This window comes from Spea bombifrons, chromosome 2, assembly GCF_027358695.1.
Source record: "Spea bombifrons isolate aSpeBom1 chromosome 2, aSpeBom1.2.pri, whole genome shotgun sequence".
Taxonomy (NCBI): Eukaryota; Metazoa; Chordata; class Amphibia; order Anura; family Pelobatidae; genus Spea; species Spea bombifrons.
In genome coordinates, this window is record NC_071088.1 from 33,880,523 (window position 1) to 33,905,325 (window position 24,803).

General features: G+C 39.1%; 1 protein-coding gene across 1 annotated transcript in view; it reads left to right on the forward strand.

The window, feature by feature from the left end:
- TSPAN7 (tetraspanin 7) overlaps positions 1 to 20,805 on the forward strand; it is a 44,053-nt gene extending 23,248 nt beyond the window's left edge. Inside the window, exons 2-8 of the mRNA XM_053457436.1 lie at positions 5,031 to 5,219; positions 6,922 to 6,996; positions 9,042 to 9,137; positions 9,912 to 10,067; positions 12,577 to 12,660; positions 19,361 to 19,433; positions 19,783 to 20,805. Of these exons, the coding sequence (XP_053313411.1) occupies positions 5,031 to 5,219; positions 6,922 to 6,996; positions 9,042 to 9,137; positions 9,912 to 10,067; positions 12,577 to 12,660; positions 19,361 to 19,429 (669 nt within the window). The 3' untranslated portion in view covers positions 19,430 to 19,433; positions 19,783 to 20,805. The remainder of the gene's footprint in view (positions 1 to 5,030; positions 5,220 to 6,921; positions 6,997 to 9,041; positions 9,138 to 9,911; positions 10,068 to 12,576; positions 12,661 to 19,360; positions 19,434 to 19,782) is intronic.
- Positions 20,806 to 24,803: the final 3,998 nt, after the last annotated feature.

Sequence of the window (24,803 nt, forward strand, 5' to 3'; positions counted from 1 at the left end):
TTATTTTGTTCCTTTTTAGACGCTTGTTTATCATATGCTACAAATATGTACATGTAAAATGCTAGCTAGCACCATTTGGTTCCTACCAACATCTGTAAATTAGATGTACTTTAAAAATGTGACGACTCTCTTGTAATTGATCAGTATACCCGATCCTAGGCATAATAAATATTTAAACATATTAATAATTTTGGGGGGTTTTAACCAGTATTGACCTGACAAAGGGAGGTTTATAGAAAGCTTGTACTTTAATGTTAGTCCAATAAAAAGTTATTTTATAGTGCAATACTAAAAAATTACATTACTGGACTAACAAGGCTATATCCGTCTACATTTGTCTTAACCTAAATATTTGTAGAAAATACTTTTATATTGTGATCTTATGAGAGTGTCCGTATGGCTAACAGGTCCTACTTTCCATTTACTACCCCACCTCTAGTGCTAGATGCTCATGGGCAGTCTTTTAAAGCAATAGTCGTGGAATCCAGGAAGAGCGTTGCAGCTTCCTATTAAGTCTGACAGCAGGATGCTAATGCAGTCTTTTTATAGAGGGATAATGAGAAAGGGATGCATTTGCATGAAATGCCCTGGCTGGTCCTGGTCCCTGGTGGCCTCACGTCTGGAAGATTAGAATTAGAAACATCATTCCTGGAACTGTTGAATATCCAGACCGTTAACAGAAATAATCATGTAGGCATGTAAACATTAGCAGAGAACACTTAATTGTCATGTGACACAAAAGAAGGTACAATTAGGTTGTTGCCATAGAAGGTGAAAGAACAAAATGACAGATCCACTAAGGTGTATTTGCAAAGCATATTAGATATCGCAGTTAGTAATCTTTGTAAGTAGAGTAGCACCTTGTTATGATAATGGTTATGTATAATGAGCAATTCTAGTTACAGCTTTCTGAAATTTGTGCAGTCAATAAGATCATTCTATTTGTTGCCATAGTGATTGCACTTTTACTATTTGTGCACTAGCGTCTTGGTATGATTGAGTTATTTAGTTTAAATTAATAGTTTAATAGCTGCTGGCCTTTTACACTCAAGTTGTCCAACTTTAGTCCTCAAGGACCTCAAACAGGTGTTCTGGATCATACAAACCACGCTTGATGTTAAACTCTTCTTTAGACTATTTCACTATAAGTCTCTTTTGTAGAACAATGTAACACTTAAAGCAAAGCAAAAAAAAGGAACTTGTTTAGTAGTGCTGGGAACTATCATGGTGGGGAACTGACAATTTGGCGGTGACATGATCCAGATTGTTATTCAGTTGTCTCCTCGTGCTAAAAGCCAGTTCTTTATGCGTGTTGAAGTGACTAATACATATTGAGTGGACAATCAGTGTTCTAGAAGGAGCCTGAGAATGAATCAGTGTTTGAGTAAATAGTTGTGTGTGTGACATGTTGTTCCAGATACCTGCTGCATGGTGACCCAAGTGTAGATAGTTTTCTGAAGTGTCGTGCAATAATCCTACTATAAAACTTTAGAAACATTTAATGATGGTCATCCACATAAATACTGGGGCAAAATCCAAACACACACAATTAACGGTTTTAGCACAGACACAGATATACATTTTGTAGCATGTGAGGTTCTCTGTCTGTACTGTTCTGTACTTGTTGTTTAGGGGTAGTGAGTGACATTGTCATTTTTAGATTGAGTTGTATTTTCCACAGATTTCTAATATACAGTCACTTTGCACTTATATATGAGAATGACCGATACCTAAAGAGGAAGTCCAATTGGAAGATAATTGGAAGCGTTTGGTATTGGACACTATAGTATTGAAGTGATTTTATGCTTTCTTATGGGTTATGCGTTATTTAATTGCATCCCTCACAGACTATATTGCTGCGTTATGTATTAAACATTTCAACATGGATAGCTGTTTTAGCAAATAGTTTCATAAAAATTTTAGGGCCACTTAGACATTAATCTGGCATTTTAACTTTTTGTTAAAAAATGAATATCTTATGGAAATGCTTGTTTAAAATGTCCTAAAATTCCTAATGCAAAAGCCAATAAAATGATTCACATTCTCACCCAATATAAGAAATTAAATGTAATTTGAATTCATTTCTAGGTTTCTTAACTAGTGATTATAAATGCATTGATAAATTGTACACCACTAATTTAAACTTTAAGAAAAATATCTTAGAAGAGAAAAATCTAATAAAATCTAGGTTTAAATTCTTGTGGCCAGATACAGGTATAGACTACCTAGGAATAAAAATCTCGGCAGAAGGCACTAACATACTGGAAAGAAACTGTCAAATTCTTTTAAAGCAAACACAAGAGAAACTAAATAAGTGGAAGTCTCTTCCAATATCCTGGATGGGGAGAATTAATATTATAAAATCATATATATTATCCGCGTGGCTATATAGATTCAGAATGATCCCGGATATGCTGACTAAAGATTGGATTAACATATTACAATCAAAATTAATGAAATTTATATGGTGGGATAAACACCCTAGAATCCAAAAAAACACTTTATTTTTACCTAGGAGTCGGCGAGGACTGGGCCTTCCTAAACTACTTAATTATTGGTATGCATCTATGCTATCCCATATATATAAAATGCAACTGTTGCAATCTAAGGAGTCAGACTGGTATCTAATTGAAAAAACTATTTTGGGCTTGAAAGATCTAGAAATAGCCCTTTGGCTACAGAAAAGAGATTTAAAGGAATATACGAAACATTTCAAAGGGACACTACTTAATTCAACATTATTATTTTGGCAGAGTTTTAAGAAGAAAATTGGTTTAAATGATCTTATAATTAAAAAGGCCCCGCTACAGATTCTAAATAAAAATATTCAGGATATAAACCTCAACGAGTGGGAAAAATGTAGGATAAAAAGAATAGAGGAACTTATGATAGGAAATAAACTTAAAGATTTTTCTACCTTGTGTATCGAGTTCGGTCTTACTAATAAAGAAATATTTAATTACATGAGAATTAAGAACTATCTATCTCACTCTCTTGTGGAGGAAAATAAAGATGTACATGTGATAAAGTTTATGAAAATATTTGATAACCAGACTAAACAGAAATCTTTAAAACTTTGTTCAGACTTAATTGTGGATATAGATGATCTTAAAGCTCCACCTGCCTGGAAAAAATGGGAGATTGATTTAAATATAGATAATGCCTCCCTTACAGCAGATTGCTGGATAAAAGCTTGCAATCAAGTTACGAAAAATGTCCATTGCTTGAACCTACAGGAGATTTATTTTAAAATTGTCAATCGATGGTATATGGTCCCAGAAAGGCTCCATAAGATAAACCCAGCAAATCAAAATCTATGCTGGAGATGTCAAAGAGCTGAGGGAACATGGATTCACATCTGGTGGTCGTGCACTAAAATAACGGAATGTTGGGACAAGATATTTAATATCATATCTGGTATAGTGGAGAAACAAATAGATAAGTCACCGCTTAGAGCATTATTACTTCAAGATTGGGAGATGATTCCGGTAAAACAAAAAAACTTGATAGATCATGTGATCCTAGCGATGCTGGTAGTTATAGCTAGAAATTGGAGGCAAAAAAAGATAATCTCCTGGACATATGTCAAAAATCAAATTCTTAATCAAAAGAATATGGAATATGGTTATTATAGAGCTAATGAGCTTATGCATAAATACTGGGAAATATGGGGAAGACTTACCCTATAAATATCTATAAATTAGAGGAGAGAAGATCAACCCACTTTGGAGATACATACATGAAAGGACTTTACAGATACCAGTTATCTTTGTTATTCCTGTTATTTTTTTTTTTTTTTTGTTTTGTCATAATGTTATCTATAATTGTAATATGCACACATGGAAAACTGTAGTACAATGAATGAAGAACTATATAGACCTCTACTCATAATGGAGCCTTATGAGGACCAGTAATAAGTAATTTCATATGCTGCTAATGTATTGTAACTTATTGTCTTTTTATATGTTTTGTACCTTTTGTATAATAAAAAAAAAAAAAAAAAAAGAAAAATATCTCAAAAAAGATTTTCCTCTTTTGAGGCACATTTGGCATTATTTTGTTTTTCTTGGTTCACTATGATAGGATGTTACGTTTAATGGCACCCACATTGTCATAACTGCCCCACAAAGTGGTATATTTCTAAACTCCAGATAACCTAGGGTATTACACAAAGGCTCCAACCGAGGGAGGAGGGAGCCAGGGGTTAATCTTGACAAATACATCGCCTTCATTTGGTGTTAAGCACCGGCTTCATGTGACAAGTGTCATTCGGTGTTAACAGGTTAAACTAGATGTTTCTGCTCTATTTTGGGTTTATGATGATTTGTGGAGTGCAGGCATTAACTAAATGTTATGTATCTGTATTAGAAGAAGACAAGCGGGAGGAGAGATTATTAAGGGATCAGTCTAATCAGCCTTTGGATAGGGCTGCTTAAACTTTAAATACTGTTGTGTAAACGGACTATGATGTCAATCTGGAATTGCATCTCTGCCTAGGAATGCTATTGGGCCGTACTCCGGGACTTCTGAGATTTAAAAGAAATGAATCATCGTTTGTCCTTAAATTTAAAAACACTTTAAGAGATCTCTTACTCGGGCATATTATACTATCCTTGAGGAAGAGACCTGAGAGGTCTTTGAAAGCTTGCATTCTTCACTCAGCTAGCTAATAAAGATATCATCTTGACTCTACTTGTCTCCTTTCTAATTAGCCAACACACACGAAGATGTTACATGAACTGTCACGACCTCTCAGGTCCCTTCTTCAGATGTAAAAGCCTTTATTTCATCCGTAGAAGAGATCTTTTGAGGTCACAAAAGTTTATGTAACACTAGCTTTATTTCTATGTTGGCCCAATAAAAAAAAAAGGATCACCTTCAAATAAAGACCTTATCCTGGCAAAATGGGGAATCCAATCATTTAAACTATTATTTAAACTATTGTGTATTCTGTTTCTGGAACCACGTTACCTTAACATCTTCTTTGTTTGTGATATTAACCTGTGTTCTCACACTTTAATGTTTTTCAGATTACTGGAGTTATTCTTCTAGCTGTTGGTGTGTGGGGAAAACTTACTTTAGGCACCTACATCTCCCTCATTGCTGAAAACTCTACCAATGCTCCGTATGTCCTCATTGGAACTGGCACCACCATTATTGTCTTCGGACTCTTTGGCTGCTTTGCCACTTGTCGTGGTAGCCCATGGATGCTAAAACTGGTAAGTTGGTTTTGCTTGTCTTAAGTGAACGGAATGCGTGGAAATAGGCAAGAATTAATTCACTTGTATGAAACCCATATAACACAAAGGAGTTCCTCATCAAACCAGAGTATCTTATTTCTATTATATACACTAGATCGCCTGTAGAATAGAGTGGACCAAATTACTCAAGATTTATTTCATACAAACTAATAATCCACCTGCCTTAAAGAAGGCAAATAACCAGTTACCCTTAAGACACTGTGGGTAGTCTGTAGGGCTGTCCACAAGCTTTTGAAGGGGGGTCTGTTCACCAAAAAGAGAGTTGACCTGAGGGTTTACAGGATAGCTGTGGTTTCAGTTCCTTGACTTCACTATATATTATGACGGACCAACCCTAGCCAGCTTCTGCTCCGGTAATAGCTTAGTTGGTGCTTTATAATATCTAGTTAAACCCGTTTTCTATTAGAATTCCTCTTTATATACAGCTGATATTATGCCTCTTTTGGGGTCTCTGCAACCATTCATACTGCGGATAAAATCCAGATTTTTCTAAAAGCACAGCACAGAGCTAATTCAGAAAACAATAGCAATTACTGATACAGAGCCAAGCCCATTATCTTAATTGTGCAACCTACGTACCAACAATGTCTACACTGATGGACCAGTTAGTGTGTGTACTTGGTCATTAAATCTTCTAGGAATGCAAGAAAAGTACCAGGCATGACTGATCATAAAAGAGGCTTTTATCGTAGTGACGGGTAAGGGTATCTGTTTTGTTTTGCTCGGCAAAGCAATTTTCTCTTCCATGGGGTGAAAAAAACCTAATTGGCATTAGCTAGAGGGAATTAGAGGGCCATGATTTCCAGCTGTTACCCGTTGCTGAGTTATTGCCAAATCAGTCAATTAATAAGTTACCTTTTCTGCAAAAATCCTTTAGCCAGGATGGGAATATTTAGCCCCATGAGCATCCCAAAGTTTTTTTTTTTATTTTTTTTTTTTTTTTAGGTTAATTGCATGTCGCATAACCTGTGTGTTGCCCCACATTTCTCTAATAGAATAAATGGTTTAGTGAAGGCACTAAGCTGTCCTTTTCCTTGCTTATTGACATGACATGTATTGTAGGGGAATACCTAGGAGCTTTTTTCAGAAAACAGAATGCATATACCTTTCTGATATTTTTTTTTTTTTTTTTTTTTTACATAACTCAGGGTAGAGAATACCGTTCTAGGTATACACAGGGTTCTGATTTAATGGGACACTTCAAAGCAGATCTGTCAAATACTCCAGCTCTATGCACTAAGTAAAACTATGTAATATTATTAAAAACTGGAATAAGCAACACACGTGTTATATACGCCTATTGGAGTAACTATCTTAATCTTAACCTCGATCATTCACGCAAATATACGTAACTTATCTATCTGCCTTTTGTTAAGTTGTTGATTGAGTCAGGCAGGCAGCCTAAGGATGATTAAGAAAAAGGCCATTAACTTCAGGACAGGGAATTAGATGATGTTAGTTGTTCCGCATTGACCTCAACTTCTTATCGAAATCTCATAACTGAATACCAAAACACTATACTCGTTGCACTTCCATTTACCTATTGTTGTTATTTATTGATTTTGTTGTTTTATACACGAGACCCAGTGAATGCTTTTCTTGATATTGGAAGATTATACAGTATATACAATATTTCTACTTCATTCCTTATGTTTTGCAGTATGCTATGTTTCTGTCCTTGGTGTTCTTGGCTGAACTGATTGCTGGCATTTCAGGCTTTGTGTTTCGGCATGAGGTGAGTGAAAATATTTATACTTTATTATTATTACTATTACCATTTTCTCCCTTTTTGAGTTTGTGGGACATGAAAAAGATTCCTGTTGCAGGAGTTATACAGACAGATTACAGAATTTTTAACAGATCTATATATTTTCCAGGTTGCCTAGCACAATGCGTACATAATGTTATAAACTACACCAGAGGGATGTTGCTAGATTATGTCACGTTTGAATGACAGACAGAAGTGGCATTCAAAATCAGATTTTTTGGCCTAATTGCAACACTGCTCCTAATCCCATATTTTTTTCCTTTCAGTCTGTTTGAAATGTAACAAAAATGTCCTTACTATAGGGGAAACCAGATTTTCCCATTAGCAGAACATCCATATGAAAAAATGAATATGGCAATGATTATTCTTTTCCGGCACGTGTCCCTAGTCAAAGGAGCCAAATGGTCACCTGATGTATATAGTTTTAAGGTTGTATGTATCTGGCATTCTAGCACTTCCAGTTGACTTCAGTCATGAAAACAGGAAGTCAAAGGAATGATCCGGACCCCACCACGATCATGGAGGTCGCAAAATACATTGATTGATTCATGATGGGTCAGAGTTGTCTTTTTATAAGGAAGAACCTGACTGCTTTGAACAAAACAATTTCCATTTACATTTTGTTTGTATTCGCTGTAATTGCATGTTCCTTCTAATTCCACATACAGCCACCAGGGTAAAAAGGGCTTTGGGAAGAACTTGCCAATTGATTAAATCTTTTCTGTCTTCCCATAGTTATTACTAAAATTAATTAGTATGTGGTTCACTATAACGGTAAGTTTTGCAGATGACATGAACATTAATCTTATGGACCGAACAACAGTATGTATGCATGAAGGGCAAACCTCAGTAAGATTAATCTGCAAGGGCTGAGTCAGCCATGTATTGTGCATCGTTACAACTGTAAGATGGACTTCAAGAAGTGGCATTCTTCAACTATTTATTATTCAGGGCATTAGTATGCTGTTATTTTAGTCACTAAGTACAAAACATCAAAAAGTTGCATGTACGATTATCTGCTGATTCTAAAACTAAATCTTCAACACAGATACTGGCAAGCTCTTTGGAATTGGTCCGGGTTTAGCAAGAACTGGAGTTGTCCTAATCTTTAAGCTGGGGGAGTAATACTTACCTCTCTCCTTTCCCTGCTGTGCTCTGTCCACTTACCCCGGCTTGGGTTCTTTCTTGTTACAGCCCCATTTTTCATACCTCCCAACATTTATTTATTTATTTACAGTTACGTGATATTTGCTTTTGACGGAAAACGTATTATAGTGGATGATGGAAGAGAAGTGACAGCAGTCCAAGGGCACCTCTTTAAACTTTAATGCTAGTAAAACAAACTGGCCTGAAGTGAAACGCTCTCTTGAAACAAAATCACAACAAATTGACTGCTTCTAGATGTGTTTTTCAGGCCCCAACAAATGCCGGGGCCAACTTATGACCATTTGACTTAAACCCTGTAATTATGTGGACTGATCTAGACTGTCAAGTGATCAGCCAAACCATCAAGTCTGAACACAGCCTTGTTATTAATGAAGACTCAAAGTTAGGAGATCACTGGCACTGTCTAGATTTTGTCTTTTGAATGTGAAAGTCGACAAAAAGAGCTGGTAATTGAACATAGTTATGCCAAGCCCTCATCGCTCAGTCATTCAACTTAAAATGGACTCCTCACCCACAAACATGGGGGTGACATTTCTTGTTTAAGTACAGCAAAACGTACCTTTCAATCCGAAGTGGCTAGGGTTGATTTGCCACGTACCCTTGTGTGCCACCACAAACCAAGCTTAAATCACCATGTATGGCATTGTTATAAACCATAAATGCTCTACACTGATGTCCACATGTCCTCTGTCATTCAGATGGGTAAAATACATCTGAATCACGAAGATCTCATAGATTGACTTCAAGTACAGGCGTAGAGAGAAACTACTGATCTATGATAAGCATGAAATTGCTACTGCATGCCAGCTCTTGCCTGCTAAACCTTGTTCTGTGTTTGGATTTAGATCAAGGATACCTTTCTTAGGACGTACACCGAAGCAATTCAGAACTACAATGGCAACGACGAGAGAAGTCACGCAGTTGATAATGTTCAAGAGAACGTAAGTTGAGCAAAATATCTACCAATGATTACAATGGTTCAGAATCAAAGCTCTTATCAAGTGCATGTTGAAGTTGATACCTTCTATTGGGCCTTCATTAAAGAAAAGATGTGACATTGCACATAACCCCGGAGGTCTCATCTGGAATTGTTTACTTCTGAGGTCCCAAAACCTCATGTAACGTCACATCTTTTTCCATGCTGGCCCAACAAAAGGTATCAACTTAAAATAAAGGCTCACTTCTTTCTTGAGCTAATACTGCTCTATCCGTTTTTCTTATTAAGTACATGTTGTGACACGCACGGATGATTCAAGGTCATACTGTTGCCTTGTCATCCTAACTTGACAAAGGCTCCTGGTAATTGGTTACTACACCTAGTTATAGTATTTATATGAGTGGTACACTGGCATGACCCCTTTTTGGTCCTTTGTTTTCTTTTTTCCCTAATATAATAGATCTGCTATAAATTGTGGTCAAAACAGATGACCATCCAAATTCTAGAACAGTAGGCTTACTGTGGAGACACAGTGTCTCTTGTACATTATCCATCCAAGCATATTTTAAGGATCTAGTTCTGTTGTTAAACTTCTAAAACATAAAGTGCATATTTTTATTCAATAAAAAAAAAAGTATAGTTTTTCATACAACCAAGCAATGAAGACCAACTGTTCTGCATATTCATGACATCAACAAACAATTATACACACTGTTCATGTTGTCATTTAGTGCGTATTAACTATATTATGCTTTTATTAACTGTTCCCTGTTCTCAGTTGAAGTGCTGTGGTATTCAGAGCTACTACAACTGGACTAGTAGCAGCTATTGGGCTACAAATGGGATTCCAGCGAGCTGCTGCGCCAATCTCTCTGATTGCAACTCATCGGACATGCGCAACATGACTATCGCTTCCACTAAAGTGTATCAAAGGGTGAGTATTGCAATCTAAGATTTTTTCCTTTAAGGCAATTGAGAACGGTTTTCACTTGCCTATCCTCTGTATTCCAACCAGTGTTTCGGTGTATAATGATGCTCTACTACTTACATAGAGAGGTTTATTCACTAAAGTGGGAGTTGTGGTTTCCATTCACTGAATTCATGATGAAGGGCGAACCCCACTAAGGGGTAAGACGATGCTGGATGGCCCTGCATAATGCATGATTCCATGAGTATGTATTATACATATCCAACCAAGCCCTTCTTGCAGCAGAAGCTCACTTAGGTGGGTCGACTCCCCTGCCAACTGACTCTTTACAATGACTGCCTTCTTTATGACAGTATACCTGGGTGTCTGCATTTACATGCCCCCTGTGCATTGCACTCTTCTGACTTCATTGCGTTGTAAAGCTCCCATATTGATTATTTCTAAAACACTGTGCCAGGTTGTGTTTTGATTTTTAATTATGCATATTTGAAGATGTGTTTTGGCTCTAGTTTAAATGTTTAATGTATATTGAAAGAATGATATGGAGGGAAATAGAAGGAAAAAAAAAAAAAAAAAAACAACAAAAAAAAAACAAGTCCCACTCTTCTCTTGTCACTGACAGTACAGTGTTGTATTCTACCTTGGGATTTTTTTTGTCCCAAACTCATTAATTACATTTAGCCACATCAATCGTATGTGTAATACAACTGTAGAATATAAAGCATGAACGTTTCTACATATTCAGGAATGTTTTATGTTTTTAATTTATGGGATGTGTATTTAAAATTTCCAGTACTAATCCCTGGACCCTGAGATATCCCACTGGGGTAATAAGACCATCAACTACAACCTTCTGTCTCCTGTCACTCAACGATTGCGTTATCCATTCAACTATTATGACACCAGAACTCAAAACACTGCAATGTTCTGCAAGTGTCAAACACCTTTCTAAAACCTAGATAGACTATATGTACTGTTCTTCTCTGGTCTATTATTTTAGTTACCGTTTTACCCACGTACATCAGGATATTTAACAATCCCTTCCTTTAGCATGGTTTCCATTAATTTCCCGACTAATGATGATTTTCTTTTTTGTGAAGTGGTACCACAGTTGCCAAGTTATTGCGGTGAGGTTGCACATCAGTATTTTCTGCCACCTTAAAAATCGACAGACTACTGTGTAGATTCTTTGCAGTATTTCTACATTCCAAGTTGTGCCTGCACAGCTGTGCCGTGAGAATAAGATTTAATTGGCATCGGGATGGCGGCTTCTCGTTCTCGGGCTGGTGCCATGAGACATTAATGATGCAGAATTGGGAGTGATAATACGCACTAATTGTCTGCTGGCATCCGCTGCAAATGGAGTGCTTTGGAACTTATTCTAAGTCTGCCCTGCTTTGACATGAAAAAAGATAATTTATTTTCGTACATTCTGTTCCAGATGGAGAACATTCAAAAAGTAACTTGTCTGAATAGAATTGGTAGCAGGTGTATGAACGTGTTAGGAGATGATATTCAAAACTAATGCTAAAATAATGCTAAAATAATATCAAATCAGATTTTTTTTAATGCTAATGTAAACCTCTTGATATAACTTAAAACAAAACATAAACGCATAAGAACATTTCAAATATATTTGTGTGAATGTTCTCTCAAACGTTTTCTATACCCCACTGTGTTTTCTATACTGTGTATAACACTGTCACGCATGCTTATTCTGACAAACTGAACTTGTGCAAAATGGCATTTGTGTGTATACTATGTATGTATGTTACACAGACACTGCGGGAGCAGCCATTTTATACATCGAGGTCTCGGTGTCTGCAGATTATTTCCTCATGTTAAGTTACCTGTCGGGTATTGTTAACTTGAATTGTTATACATCTGACAGGGTAGCATTCCAGTGTCTATTCCTACGTAAGGAAAAAATAAAATAAGGCTGGGAAATTGGTGAACAAGCAGAGAAAGGCTGACTGGAGGAGGTATTTTCCACCTGGGCCTTAAATGGACGTTCCAGCAGAGCCAGCGCCGGACCTGACTGAACGCTGCATGCGGGGGTCTGTTAAGACCCCAGTCTTCATCTGTAAAGTCTTCCCATGAATTCCAAAGGGAGCACTGATTGGCTGTTTAAGCTGTCAGTCAATGAAGAAATTTAGTTTTTGGGTATTTTTTACTTTGATGGTATGTTGTGTTTCCTTAGTATAAACGTATTTTGGCTGGCAGAATATTGCCAGTCTCTCCCTGAAAACGAGTGGAACATTTAGGTGCTGGGCTTAGAAATCTATACCCACATGAAATTAGTGGAGTCTCCAGAATAAATACAGTAACAATCTGGTATCCTTTTAAAAGAAATTGAGCTATTAACTTGTAGGTCTCTAAGCCTTCATGTGGATTTTTTCGGGGGAAGTTTCAGTATTTTTCTAAACCTATGCCTTTAAGGTAAGGAACATGCCCCATCTATGTCTCCATCCCCTCTTACATTTTCATTGTTTGTTTTTTTTGTATATTTTTTTAGGGTTGCTATGAGCTGGTGACTGACTTCATGGAAACAAACATGGGAATAATAGCTGGCGTGGCTTTTGGAGTTGCATTTTCACAGGTAAGATCCAAGTTCAAGCATGGACTTCCAAAAGAGACACTGAAATATCAGCTGTAGTAAATGGAATTCTATTAAATAAATTAAAACATTCCATCACATAGATGGAATCAACCTGCATGATGTAAAGAAATAGTCATACAGGTTGATTTTCCGGTTTGTGAACACGTTTCGTTAGAATTTTCTCCCGCTCTGTAGTAATGTGGTAAGATATTGGCCTCGCAGACCTCATCACAGGGTTATATATAGTAATAAACCACAGTAGTACTAAGTCACGCTTGAAAAGTAATTGCTTGCAATGGAACATAAGCGTTCATGCAAATAATATTAACAATCTGAGCATGTTTTCAGTCACCAATAAGATGGCAGGGTCGCAAATAGCACAATTTATGTAGCGTTTGGAAAGGGTTTCCGTATACATTCAAGTTCACTGTGGAGAATTGCCTGTAAAAGGCAGAGACCCACTGCTGCTCCATGCTGCAATGTGTGGCCAGTTGCTAGATGCACCCAGCCACGTATCCAGCTGTTGGCCGCACGTCATCAGGTGGCCGCTGGCCTAAAAGTGCCAGGACCGCCACATCATCTCCAGTCCACCTCGGTTGATGGCTCTATACAGGAGCTATAGTTCAATAAATGGGGTTGAGGAGTTGGCCGTTCACAATGCACGGTGGTATCGGGGGAGCTGAAATGTTAAAAAAGTTTATTCAACACACCCCTGAATCATAGTGGGTTGTTTTTTTTTTTGCAATCGGAGGACAATTCATTGCAAGGCTGTCAGAGCTGGCCAGTTAGTTGTTCTAATTCTAGCAGAAGTGTCCTTAATTAGGACCTGGCTTTCTTCCTTCACTTTATGATGACCCACTATAAAGTATGCCGCCACACATGAGTTTTAGCTACAGACAGCACAGATTTTTGCCCCAAGGCCACACTCTCCGAGGTGCATCGCTTGTGGCTCATCTTTATACAACGGTTACACTTTCTCACAGGGTTTATTGCTGTCTGTTAATGGACTTTTACTTTAAATAATCACTCGCTGGCACACAAATAGTTAATGCTAATTGCGGTATAGCTGCTATAATTATATTATGGTATCTAATTGTTGCATTCATCTAGTTAATATTAGTTCTGTTGATTTATAGATTTTTATGCAAGGCAGCAGTCGACAGCTCTACATCAATATAAATTAGCTGCGCCTCAAGTCTTTATAGGGCTCATTAACGCAAGAGTTCCTCTTTTGTCCAAATCGAATTGCAGTTTTTAAACTGTCTTTTTTTTTTTTTTTTATTAGCTATTTTATTTTTTTGTAGCGTGGTTAATTAATTTTTCTTTAGTCATTAAATTCTTGTGTCCCAGGATTCCTGTTAGACAGTCGTCATCTAAAGACGCTGCAGCTGATAATGATTTGAGTTAACCCCTTAAGGACAATGGGCGGTCACAAAACACATTGAAAACGATGCATTTTGAGCCCATACATGTACGGGCTTTGTCATTAAGGGGTTAAATAGCGCAATTTCAAATAGTGTACCTGTATCTGTAATGCTTGTCTCGAGAAGGGAAAGTATACAGAGAAAATGAAATCACAAATAACGTTGGCGAGATCAGTCCCCTATGGATGTTGTAGGCAAGCTTTAAATCTTCCTGCAGTCTTCCTGCACCAAATGAGCAGAAAATACTCAAAAGCACCACGAGGGGCCATTTTTAAATTCACATCATTAAAAACTTTTTAGGATTTGTGTACGATTTTTTTTTTTATATAAAAAAAATAGTTCTGGGAAAAGCTTTATAGACGTATTGTAATGTTTTACAGAAGCTATTTGTGGTATTCGCAGGATCCTGTTACATTTAGCTCTTTTTATGATATAGTAATAAAAGTGCACAACAAGTTTACCATAAAATCAAGCAAGCTTTCACGAGATATATGGCATGCTGATTGTATATAATGTTTGGGGCACTGTCTCCCCTAAGCTAATATTCTGCTCGGAGCTGCGCAAACGTGGTGGTGTTATACGTTCAGAGCAAAATAAAACTTGGTATAACAGCAGGGGCACGTGACAATAACTGGCCTCTGTCTGGCACGATTGCCTTCAGTCTCAAGTCGACACTTAAAATTTTGCCATGTATGTATATATATATATAATTTTTTTTTTTTTTTTCTTCACAACTGCCCCATTTGCAGTGGGAAGACCTGTCTCTGAGCTGAACTGAAATGTTGTATAGGTAGCCTTTTCCTTTGCATCGCTCCCATGACAAATTCCAACACTCTTGCAAGATGCACGTATTGTTTAAACTATAATCAAAAAGTCATTTTATAGCACAAAGTAAGGGGCAAATTGCAGGATGTCACACTGCGGACAATCAACCACAAATGTAGTTTATAACACCCAACGCAGCATTTCTGCCCCCAGGTTGGTATCAACCAGCTGCGCAAGCACTGTGATTACACGGCAGGAGGCGGTGGAAACAAAGGGAAAATATTGACTTTAGGAGGAAATATGGCTCGGCTGTCTTGTCTGCATTGATCAGCGGACAGGCAGGGGACAGAATGAATGACCTGCCGCATCCACATTATCTTCTACCAGGGAGGGAAATGACCTTTGTAGCTCTTAGTAATTGCTTAACAGACTTTCAATAGACTGGCTGGGACAATTATTTATGGCTAAAATTCAAGTGCCAATCATGTCCAGAAGCAACTGAATTACAATTTCCAGTTAGCGTGAAGATTGCTATTTGGTTGTGCCGCAAATTTCTGTGTACAGCGCTAAGGCAGTGATGGTGTCGGTTGCATTTGGCTTCCGTCTTTATCAACACCGATTTGCTTACCATAAAAGAAATGTTTGTGGCATTTCCAGTAATTTAATAAAAAAAAAAAAATTTGGAAGAAATCCCCTGTTTTAGATAAAGCCATTTGCCATGCGTTATACATTTCAGGCTTATTCTGTATCTAATTCCAAAACAGATTCACGGCAGAATTTCATATAAGAAACTTGATTTCCAAGTTGCAACAATTGTTGAAAACAATGCCCTTTACCCCCTGTGCCAGAAAGCTTCAGTTCTCTTCATTCTGGGCTAGGGAATGTTGGCAGTGGTTGTCTTGGCTTTGTTCGAATTTTTTATTTATTTTTTACAAGGTTAGTGAATACAAAGGGGATATTTTATAGAAAATAGTAATATGCTTAAATATGGGTCAATCAAGCAGGAACATTCCATTAGTTTCCATGGTGATTACACAACAAATAGTGATTTGCCCTTCAATTTCCCTTTATAAATACATTATAGTATGTCATAACTCTATAGAAGCATTGTTGGTTTCCTTATGCTTTCCTCAAAGCGATTAACATAAACTTTCTTACTGCCAGATGTTATAGTACGTGGATCCAAGAATGATTTGTTACCAAATACGTTTTCTGTCTTATATATATATATATATACTGTATTGGCTCGGATATAGGCCGCCCCCGCATATAGGCCGCACCCTAAAAGTTTGGTGCTTTTTTAAAGAAAAAGTTTTTTTCTTTAAAAAAAGCACCAAAAAACATGCTGCCACTCTGTCCTCTCCCCCCCCGAGATATGCTGCCACTCTGTCCTCCTCCTCCGAGATATGCTGCCACTCTGTCCTCTCCTCCTCCAAGATATGCTGCCACTCTGTCCTCTCCCCCTCCCCGAGATATGCTGCCACTCTGTCCTCCCCCCCCCTCGAGATACACTGCCACTCTGTCCTCCCCCCCTCGAGATACGCTGCCACTCTGTCCTCCCCGCGATATGCTGCCACTCTGTCCCCCCCCCCCCCCGACTTACCAGAGCAGACTCCCGGGTGTCTTACGGGGCCGGAGGGGGACATCTATGCACATCGTGTATACAACTCCCGGTGCCGGCACTCAGCGGAAGTGCCGGCACCGGAAGTTGTATACGCGTATGGCGTAGATGTCTTCCGCCGGCCCTGCAAGACACCCGGGAGTCTGCCCTGGTAAGTCGGGGGGGTTAGAATGCATCGTGCGCACGTTCACTGGCAACGGCGCATCGCCGCTGCCGGTGAACGTCCGTGCGATGCGCTTAGACAACCTCCCGTGCCGGTACTCCCCCCGTGGGAAGTGCTGGCACGGGAGGCTGTCTGAGCGTATCAGACAGTAGGATACAGGTCCCCTGCACCGCTGCGGGGGATCTGTATCCTAACCCCGCTGCCTGCCCGGCGCTAGACCCCGAATATAGGCCGCACCCCCACTTTAAAGACTTAAAGTGGGGGAAAAAAGTGCGGCCTATATTCGGGCCAATACGGTATATATTTCAATCACATATTATTTAGATTTTACAAGTGAAAATGCACACACAGGTTTATGAGATACTTGATTAGAAAAGGCATAAAGTCACTAAATGCGCCAGGTCAGAACATAGACAAATATTTACAATTAAAATCAGGAAAAGGAACAAAGCAGAAAAAATGACAGGGGGTTATACACTGTATCCTTGGTAAATATGAGCAAAGGCGGCTGGGAAAAATTATCTTTTATTGGTTAGCCTTTTGATCTTTTCTTCTAATAGCATGCAAAAATACTCTCAAGGATATCAAACATTTGCAAACACAACACAGGTTTATCCCAAAAAATAAAAAATGTGCACCATCAGGTCAATAACTAAAAAGTTCCAGTCAACTGGAAATGTTATGAATTAACCTGGTAGAGGACGTGTGTCTATATTGTCTCAACGCACTGTGAAGAGGATGGTTCAAGCGGGCAAGAAAATTCCAAGGATCACAGATGGAGTATTGTAGAAGTTAGTTGCGTCTTGGGGTCAGAAAGTCTCCAAAACTACAATCCAACGTCATTTGGAAGGGTTTGGAAGGGTTTCAAGAAAAAAAGCCTCTCAACCACAAACAAACTCATCCATCTTCTGTATGCCAGACACTACTGGAGCTTCAGATGGGATCGGGTTCTATGGTCAGACGAAACCAAAATGGAGCTTTCTGGCAATAAACACTAGAGGTGGCTTTGGCGCAGACAGAGAAGGTAGCCTTATGGAAAAGTACATTTTGTTAGGATACATGGCATCATGGACTCTACCAACAGATATTAAATGAAAAACACTTGACTGCCTCTACCAGAAAGGACAACGATCCAAAACATGAAATCAACACAAAAAATGGTTTACTGACCATTGACTTGAACCCCATAGAAAACCTGTGGGGTGAAGTGAAGAAGAGAGTCCACCAGCTACGACCTTGAAATTTGAAGGATCTGGAGAGATTCTGTATGAAGGATCCCTTAGATCCCTTGACATGTATTCTTCAACCTCATCAGGCATTGTAGGAGAAGACTCAGAGCTGTTATCTTGTCAAAGAGAGGTAGCACAAAGTATTGACTAAGACAGTGCCAATAATTGTGCCACACATATATTTATATTTTTTTGGATAAAACTGTTGTGTTTGCAATTGTTTGATATCCATGAGAGCATGTATAAGAAAAGATGAAAAAGGGTTAAACAATCAAGACACATTTCCACAGCCGGGAAAAGAAAAAAGTGTCGGTGCGCTAAGCTAGTCTCAGGCTCAAATAAAACAAATGTGTAATAAGAGGCCTACCAAACAGGTGTAAGCATGCTGCAAGAAACAGTGTATTGGCTGTACAATGTATACAAGAAACAAAAACTGTCTGCGCTTCTTACCCTAATAAAGTTGGCAACAAATATATAAACATAATATATATAATTTTAATATATATAATACACTGTTTCTTGCAGCATGCGTACACCTGTTTGGTAGGCCTCTTATTATACATTTGTATTATTTGAGCCTGAGACTAGCTTAGCGCACCGACACTTTTTTCTTTTCCCTGTTTGCACATATTTGAGGTTGTTGGCTCCTCATTAGTCTGGTTGCAGCTTGCTGTCCAGGGGTTAATAGGGAGGAGGTTTAATTGCACCTCCCCCAACACATTAATAAGGTTTTGGTAGCAGTATAAACTGCTTTGTGTGCCCACTATGTAGGAGGTGAGAGTAGGATCTCACCCTATTGAGAGTGTGCCTTGACGTGGCGGGTGAGCTTAATTATGCTTTGGCCAATTCATATAACCAAAACCTCTCATTTATATTATGTTTATATATTTGTTGCCAACTTTATTAGGGTAAGAAGCGCAGACAGTTTTTGTTTCTTGTATACATTTCCACAGCCGCCTTTGCTCTTTTTTTTTTTTTTTTTTTTTACAAAGGTCGTCAATCTTTTGTGGAAGGACTGTGTATCCATGGGTATTTGCATCTTCTTCTACAAGTAATCATCTATTTTAAGCTATTTTGACATCCCGGACCCCTTGCTTTTTGAACCACGTTCTCTATGCCTCAAACATATTCAACACCTTTTACCCAGCCTTAAATTAATATGTTTTGTGTCTTTAGATGTCACACACTGATGTATGTAGGTCCATAATGTTACTTTAGAAGGTAAGAATCCTAAAAATTAGATTAGAAAAGCTACGCATTGACAAATAAGTCGGCATAAAGACGGATAACAACATGCAAAGGTATGGGAATACAGTGTGAGGAGGAAGAATGGGAGAGCTGGTTGATAAAGAAGGCAAGTAAAATATATTGCTATCGCAGTGGTTAATGCTCTCAAGACTTATTTCGGATCTTAGAATGGGTAGGAGAATGATGATACTGTCAGGACCATTGACTATAAGTTATGTCCTAACACACATTGTGTTTCCTTGTCTTATAGCTGATCGGAATGCTTCTGGCTTGCTGTCTCTCACGGTTTATCACTGCGAATCAGTACGAGATGGTGTAACAAGGTAAATTTTCTTTCTGGATGTATGTTCACTTAAAGTCTTTAAATTGCATTTTCTTTGTAATCATTTGTGAAAATGCCTTTCCTTTTAAAAGGAATCAATTCTGCTAATCAGAGTGTGGCAACACATTGGCCTGTGGCCAATAAGCCACCACATACACCTTGCACCAAAATTATTTTCCAGGTTTTTTTTAGATTTGGTATGAATTCCTTTTATACTACATTATACTTTTTGTTTAATGGAAAAACAGATAAAGCGTGGTGGGTACATTTATAAAGGCAGATTAAACTTTCAAAATAAAACCTTATGTTGTGATCTTAATTAACATCCTATTCATTTAACTATTCTCTAGGGATATTGTGAGAAGCGGTTTTAAATTCGGGAGCTGAAGGACTCGTGGAAGATTCTCGAAGAATGTTAGAGCACACATCCACCCACCACTCTGCGTTCCTTACTCTGTACCATTTCCGTAGTGTCACCATCTTCCATCTGTGCCATGAGAAATAGCCTGTTTAGTGTACACCTACACCCTTCTTCTGAAGGCTTTTCATATGATGGCACTGTGTGTGTGCGGTCATACAGTTAAATCATACAGTAGTCGTATTCTTAATATGGTAATCCTTTAACTGCCTCGACTTGGCTGTGCATGCAGTGGCTGAAATGGGACAACAGTGTCCTTACCAATGGTTTATTAAATGTTCTACACATTTATTTAAATCAGTACATGGGAAAAACAATTATAGCCTATCTAATCTTTTTTTTTATATATATAAATATATTTATTTACAAGACATGCGTATGTTTTCGGTCAGCATTTACTACACACGGATACCACATTAAAATCTGTGACATGACAATACTTGAAAAGTTATGTTAAAATATGTTGTGCTATGAATAGAATCCTTGATGCCCAACGTTAGAACGCGGCTTGGATTCTCCTTGTGCTGTTATGCCTCTTTTGCTTCCGTCATATTTGTCTAGTGACTTTACGCATCAGAATCAGGAGCTGTGTTTAACTGTTACTAAACTGTTGTTGCTTACTGTGAGGGCAGTATAATAATGCTTTCTTTTTATCCTTTGTGTACAGCAAATCTAAAATTGTGCAGTCATGCCTCCTTTTTGTCTATGTTCTTCCTCTTTGCTTTTTGGAAGTGTGGCAAACAAATAATATTTTCAGGTCAGTGTGAAAATAAATAGAGGTAAAAAGAGAAAGCAGAAATGAACCTTTTTACATATTAATGATAAAATAAGTTGTTTTTTTTTTTTTTCCTTCTTTCTTTTATATTGTCTCCGTCTAGCATGCAGAAGGAAATAAATGCTTTGATATTGTGAGCATTTGTGATATACATATAATAAACTTAACTACGACAATTTATTTTATATTGTGTTCTTATTTCTGGGGTATACCATGTATCTACTTGCTCCCCTAACTCTAAGGGGTCTTTAGGTGCACACTAAGGCTTTCACCATTTGGTTACTACGATTTACCGAGTGTGCTCACCTGAAGATGGGAATGTTGATTATCAATGGGACTTTAGTTTGTTGAATTTCCCATATTAAAGCATCACATACTAGTAAGAAACCCAGTACATCACGAAAAAATTACATCAAACCGCTGTAGAGTATTACATAGCTAATTTGAGATTCTATGATTCTGTGACTGAATTAAAAACCTTCATACCTGTGGTCAAACATGACTTCTATGCCTAAAGAGCAACTTTCCATTTTTACAAAACACACTTACTGCAGTTTTTGCAATTTATCTTAATCACAAAATATTTAGTTGGCAGATGAGGTGCTAAAGCCAGGTAAAATTAGATCAACTGTAATGGCCAAAAAGCATGTGGACACCTGACCATCACACCTAAATGAGTTTGTTGGACATCCCATTCCAAAACCATGGGAATTCATATGGAATTTGCAGCTTTCTGGGAAAGCTTTGTACATGATTTTGGAGTGCGTCTGTGGAAATTTGTGCCCATTCAGCCGAGTATTTGTGAGGTCAGACACTGATGTTAGATGAGAAGGCCTGGCTTCAGTTCGGGTCGGTGTACCAGTTCATCCTAAAGGTGTTTTTATGGGGTTAATGTCGGTGCTCTGTGTGGGCTGCTGAAGTTTCCCTACGCCAAACTTCTCAAACCTTGTCTTTATGCACATTGCCTTGTGCACTGGGACACAGTCATGCTGGAATAGAAAAGGGCCTTCCCCAAACTGTTCCTGTGAAGTTGGAAGCATACAATTGTCTAAAATGTCTTTGCTGTAGAACTAACGTTACTCTTAACTGGAACGAAGGAGACCAACAGCCCCAGACCATTATCCCTCGCCAGTCTTTAGGCGTACAGGTGGGTGTAATGCATTCCGGTAGGCATCGTTGTGCTAGCATGTGCCAAACCCAGATTTGTCCATAAGACTGATGGCAAAGAGTGATTCATCACTCCTGAGAACAAGTTTCTATTGCTACAGAGTCTGGTGGCGGTGTGCTTTACAGCACTCCAGCTGACTCCTGGCATTGCACGTAGTGATATTAAGCTTGTGTGCAGCTGCTCAGCAATGGAAAACCATTTCATGAAGCTCGGGATGTACAGTGCTTGTGCTGATGTTGCTTCCAGAGTTAGTTTGGAACTGCTGCTACAGAGAAAAGGGATTTTTACGCACTACATGCTTAGCAGCCCCGCTCTGTGAGTGTATGTGTGGTGGTCGTGGCTGAGCTGTTGTTACTGATGGGCTTTTCTATTCATGATAATAGACATGACACCATTTCACAAACTGACTTGTGGTCAACTTGGCATCCTATAACGCTGCCATTTTTAAAGTCACTGAGATCGTCAATACGATCCATTCTACTGCCAATGTTTGTCTATGGAGATGGCTGTCTGTGTGCTTGACGCTATACACCTGTTCACAATGGGTGTGAGTGAAACACCTAAACTCAATAATTAGGTGGGGGTGTCTATATATGTTTAATCATATAGAGTAGCTTTCATGGAGGAACTTAATCACAAATAGACTCCTAATCTAATCTAGGAATTTGGTTATTCACAAAGAATTGATTTAGGGCTGAAACAACTAATCGTTGTCAACGAATTTCATCATCGATTAATCGGATCGATTTTTATCGATTATAAAAAGAGGTTTTTTTCAGAGCAAATGCTCTGAAAAACTCCTCTCCTTATATAATCCGACCTCAAACAGAGATCGGATTATAACACCGGAATCCAGATCCCCCGCTACGCTGCAGGGGACCTGGATTCCCCTCACTGTCGGCCGGTCTCTCACTTCCGTCTCTCTCTCCCCCTCCCATCTGCCTCCTCCCCCCTCCCATACATCACTCTGCCTCTCTACCCGGCACCGTTACTGACAGCCACTTTCCCTGCAGCTTCATAGAAGCCTCAGTGTAAGTGAAGGTGAGTAACGGAGTCTGTCTGTGCGATGCAGACCCCCACCGGCTGACAGAGAATCATCCTCTCTGCATCGCACAGACAGACTCCGTTACTGCCCTTCACTTACACTGTGGCTTCTATGAAGCTGCAGTGAAAGTGCCTTCAGTAACGGAGCCGGGTAGAGAGGCAGAGCGGTGTATGGGAGGGGGGAGGAGTCAGAGGGGCGTATGGGAGCCACCCTCCAATACACCACTGTGGCTCCTCCCCCTCTCATACGCCACTCTGCCTCTCTACCCGGCTCCCTGGTGTCTTGTCAGAAACGGAGGTTCACAGGAGGCAGAGTGGAGTATGGGAGGGGGAGGAGGCAGAGTGGAGTATGGGAGGGGGGAGGAGGCAAAGTGATGTATGGGAGGGGGAGGAGCCAACGTGATGTATGGGAGGGGGAGGAGGCAGAGTGGAGAATGGGAGGGGCCAGAGTGGTGTATGGGAGGGGGAGGAGCCAGAGTGGTGTATGGGTGAGTTATAGTGGTGTATGGGGGGTATTATGAATTTTTAGGGCATATAGGGGGTATAAGGCATATGGATATTAGGCATATCAGGGGGGCATAAACATATCTGGGGGTAAAAGGTATATCAGGGGGCTCAGTGGCATATAGGGGGTATAAGACATATCGATATTAGGCATATCAGAGGGGCATAAAACAAATCTGGGGGTAAAAGGTACATGAGGGGGCTCAGTTGCATATCACTGGCATATAAGGAGTATAAGGCATATCAGGGGGCACAGTGGAATCTGGCATATAAGAGGTATAAGGCATATATGGGGGCAGAGTGGCAAGCTGGGGGTCAGATGTGCATAACTGGGGGCAGTTTGGTAAATAAAAAAATTTAAACGGCTTTTTTCTCAGTTTTTATTAAATATTAAAAATAGTTAACATATGAATTAATATTTACTAATAACTTTGTATTAAAACCTAGTTTGAGAAACACTGTGTTTGGGTTCTTGTAGCTTTTATTATTATGTCAGTAAAATAAGAAGGTGAATAGAGAGAGGCCATTGCAATAAAGAGATGAAAGTGTAAATTGTACATTTTTTATTGCAATTTTTCTTCAATTTAAAATAATGTATTTTTTTATCCGATTAATCGAAAAAATAATCGGCCAACTAATCGATTATTAAAATAATCGTTAGTTGCAGCCCTAAATTGATTCATCGGTCAACTTGGAAAAAACTCCAACCTGGAGAGTTGATCCAGAGCAAAGAAAACCGTTAATTATTGCACCAAACTTTATACATTCATTATCTGCAACGCTGTGCTTTAAAAGGGACAACTTGGCCAGGGCCAGATTGGCCCACCGGGAAATCGGCCATGGACCGGCGGCTGTAAGACTGCCTCAGCCGGTCGCCTAAGGAAGTTAAAGCCGCCAGCGTGTACACACCGCGCCGCCCAGTGGCAGCAGTGCCTCAGCTCTTCGTCTCCCTCCCCTTTTAAGACGTGATGTTCAAGGGGGCGGGCTTACAGAAGAGTTCCTCCTGACAGGGAGAGGGGTTGCCTTGGGACAAAAATTAAATACAAAAGGCGGGTGGCTGGGTTGTGGTATTACAAAACCAATAGGGGGCTGGGGGTAATACACGTGGCAGTGGGGGCATCAATAGAGAAGGGGGTGGTTGGGCATCACATTAGCCAATACAAAAAGGGTGGGGCATCAATACTCAAGGGAGGGGATTGGCTGGGACATCATATAAATGAATACACAAGTGTGTGGGGGCATAAATGCACAAAAGGGGCAATACACAAGGTTGTGGGGGGTGCATTAATCAATACTAAAGGGAGCCTGGCAGGGGCAGTAATACAAAAGGGGCAGTTAATGACAAAGCAGTGTAGAAAATACATTTTCTATGCTTCAGTGTGGCAGTGCCTGTCCTGGTGTGTGTGTTTGGGTGTGGCATAGCCTGTCCGTGTGCGTGTTTGGCTGTCGGTGTGGCAGAGCC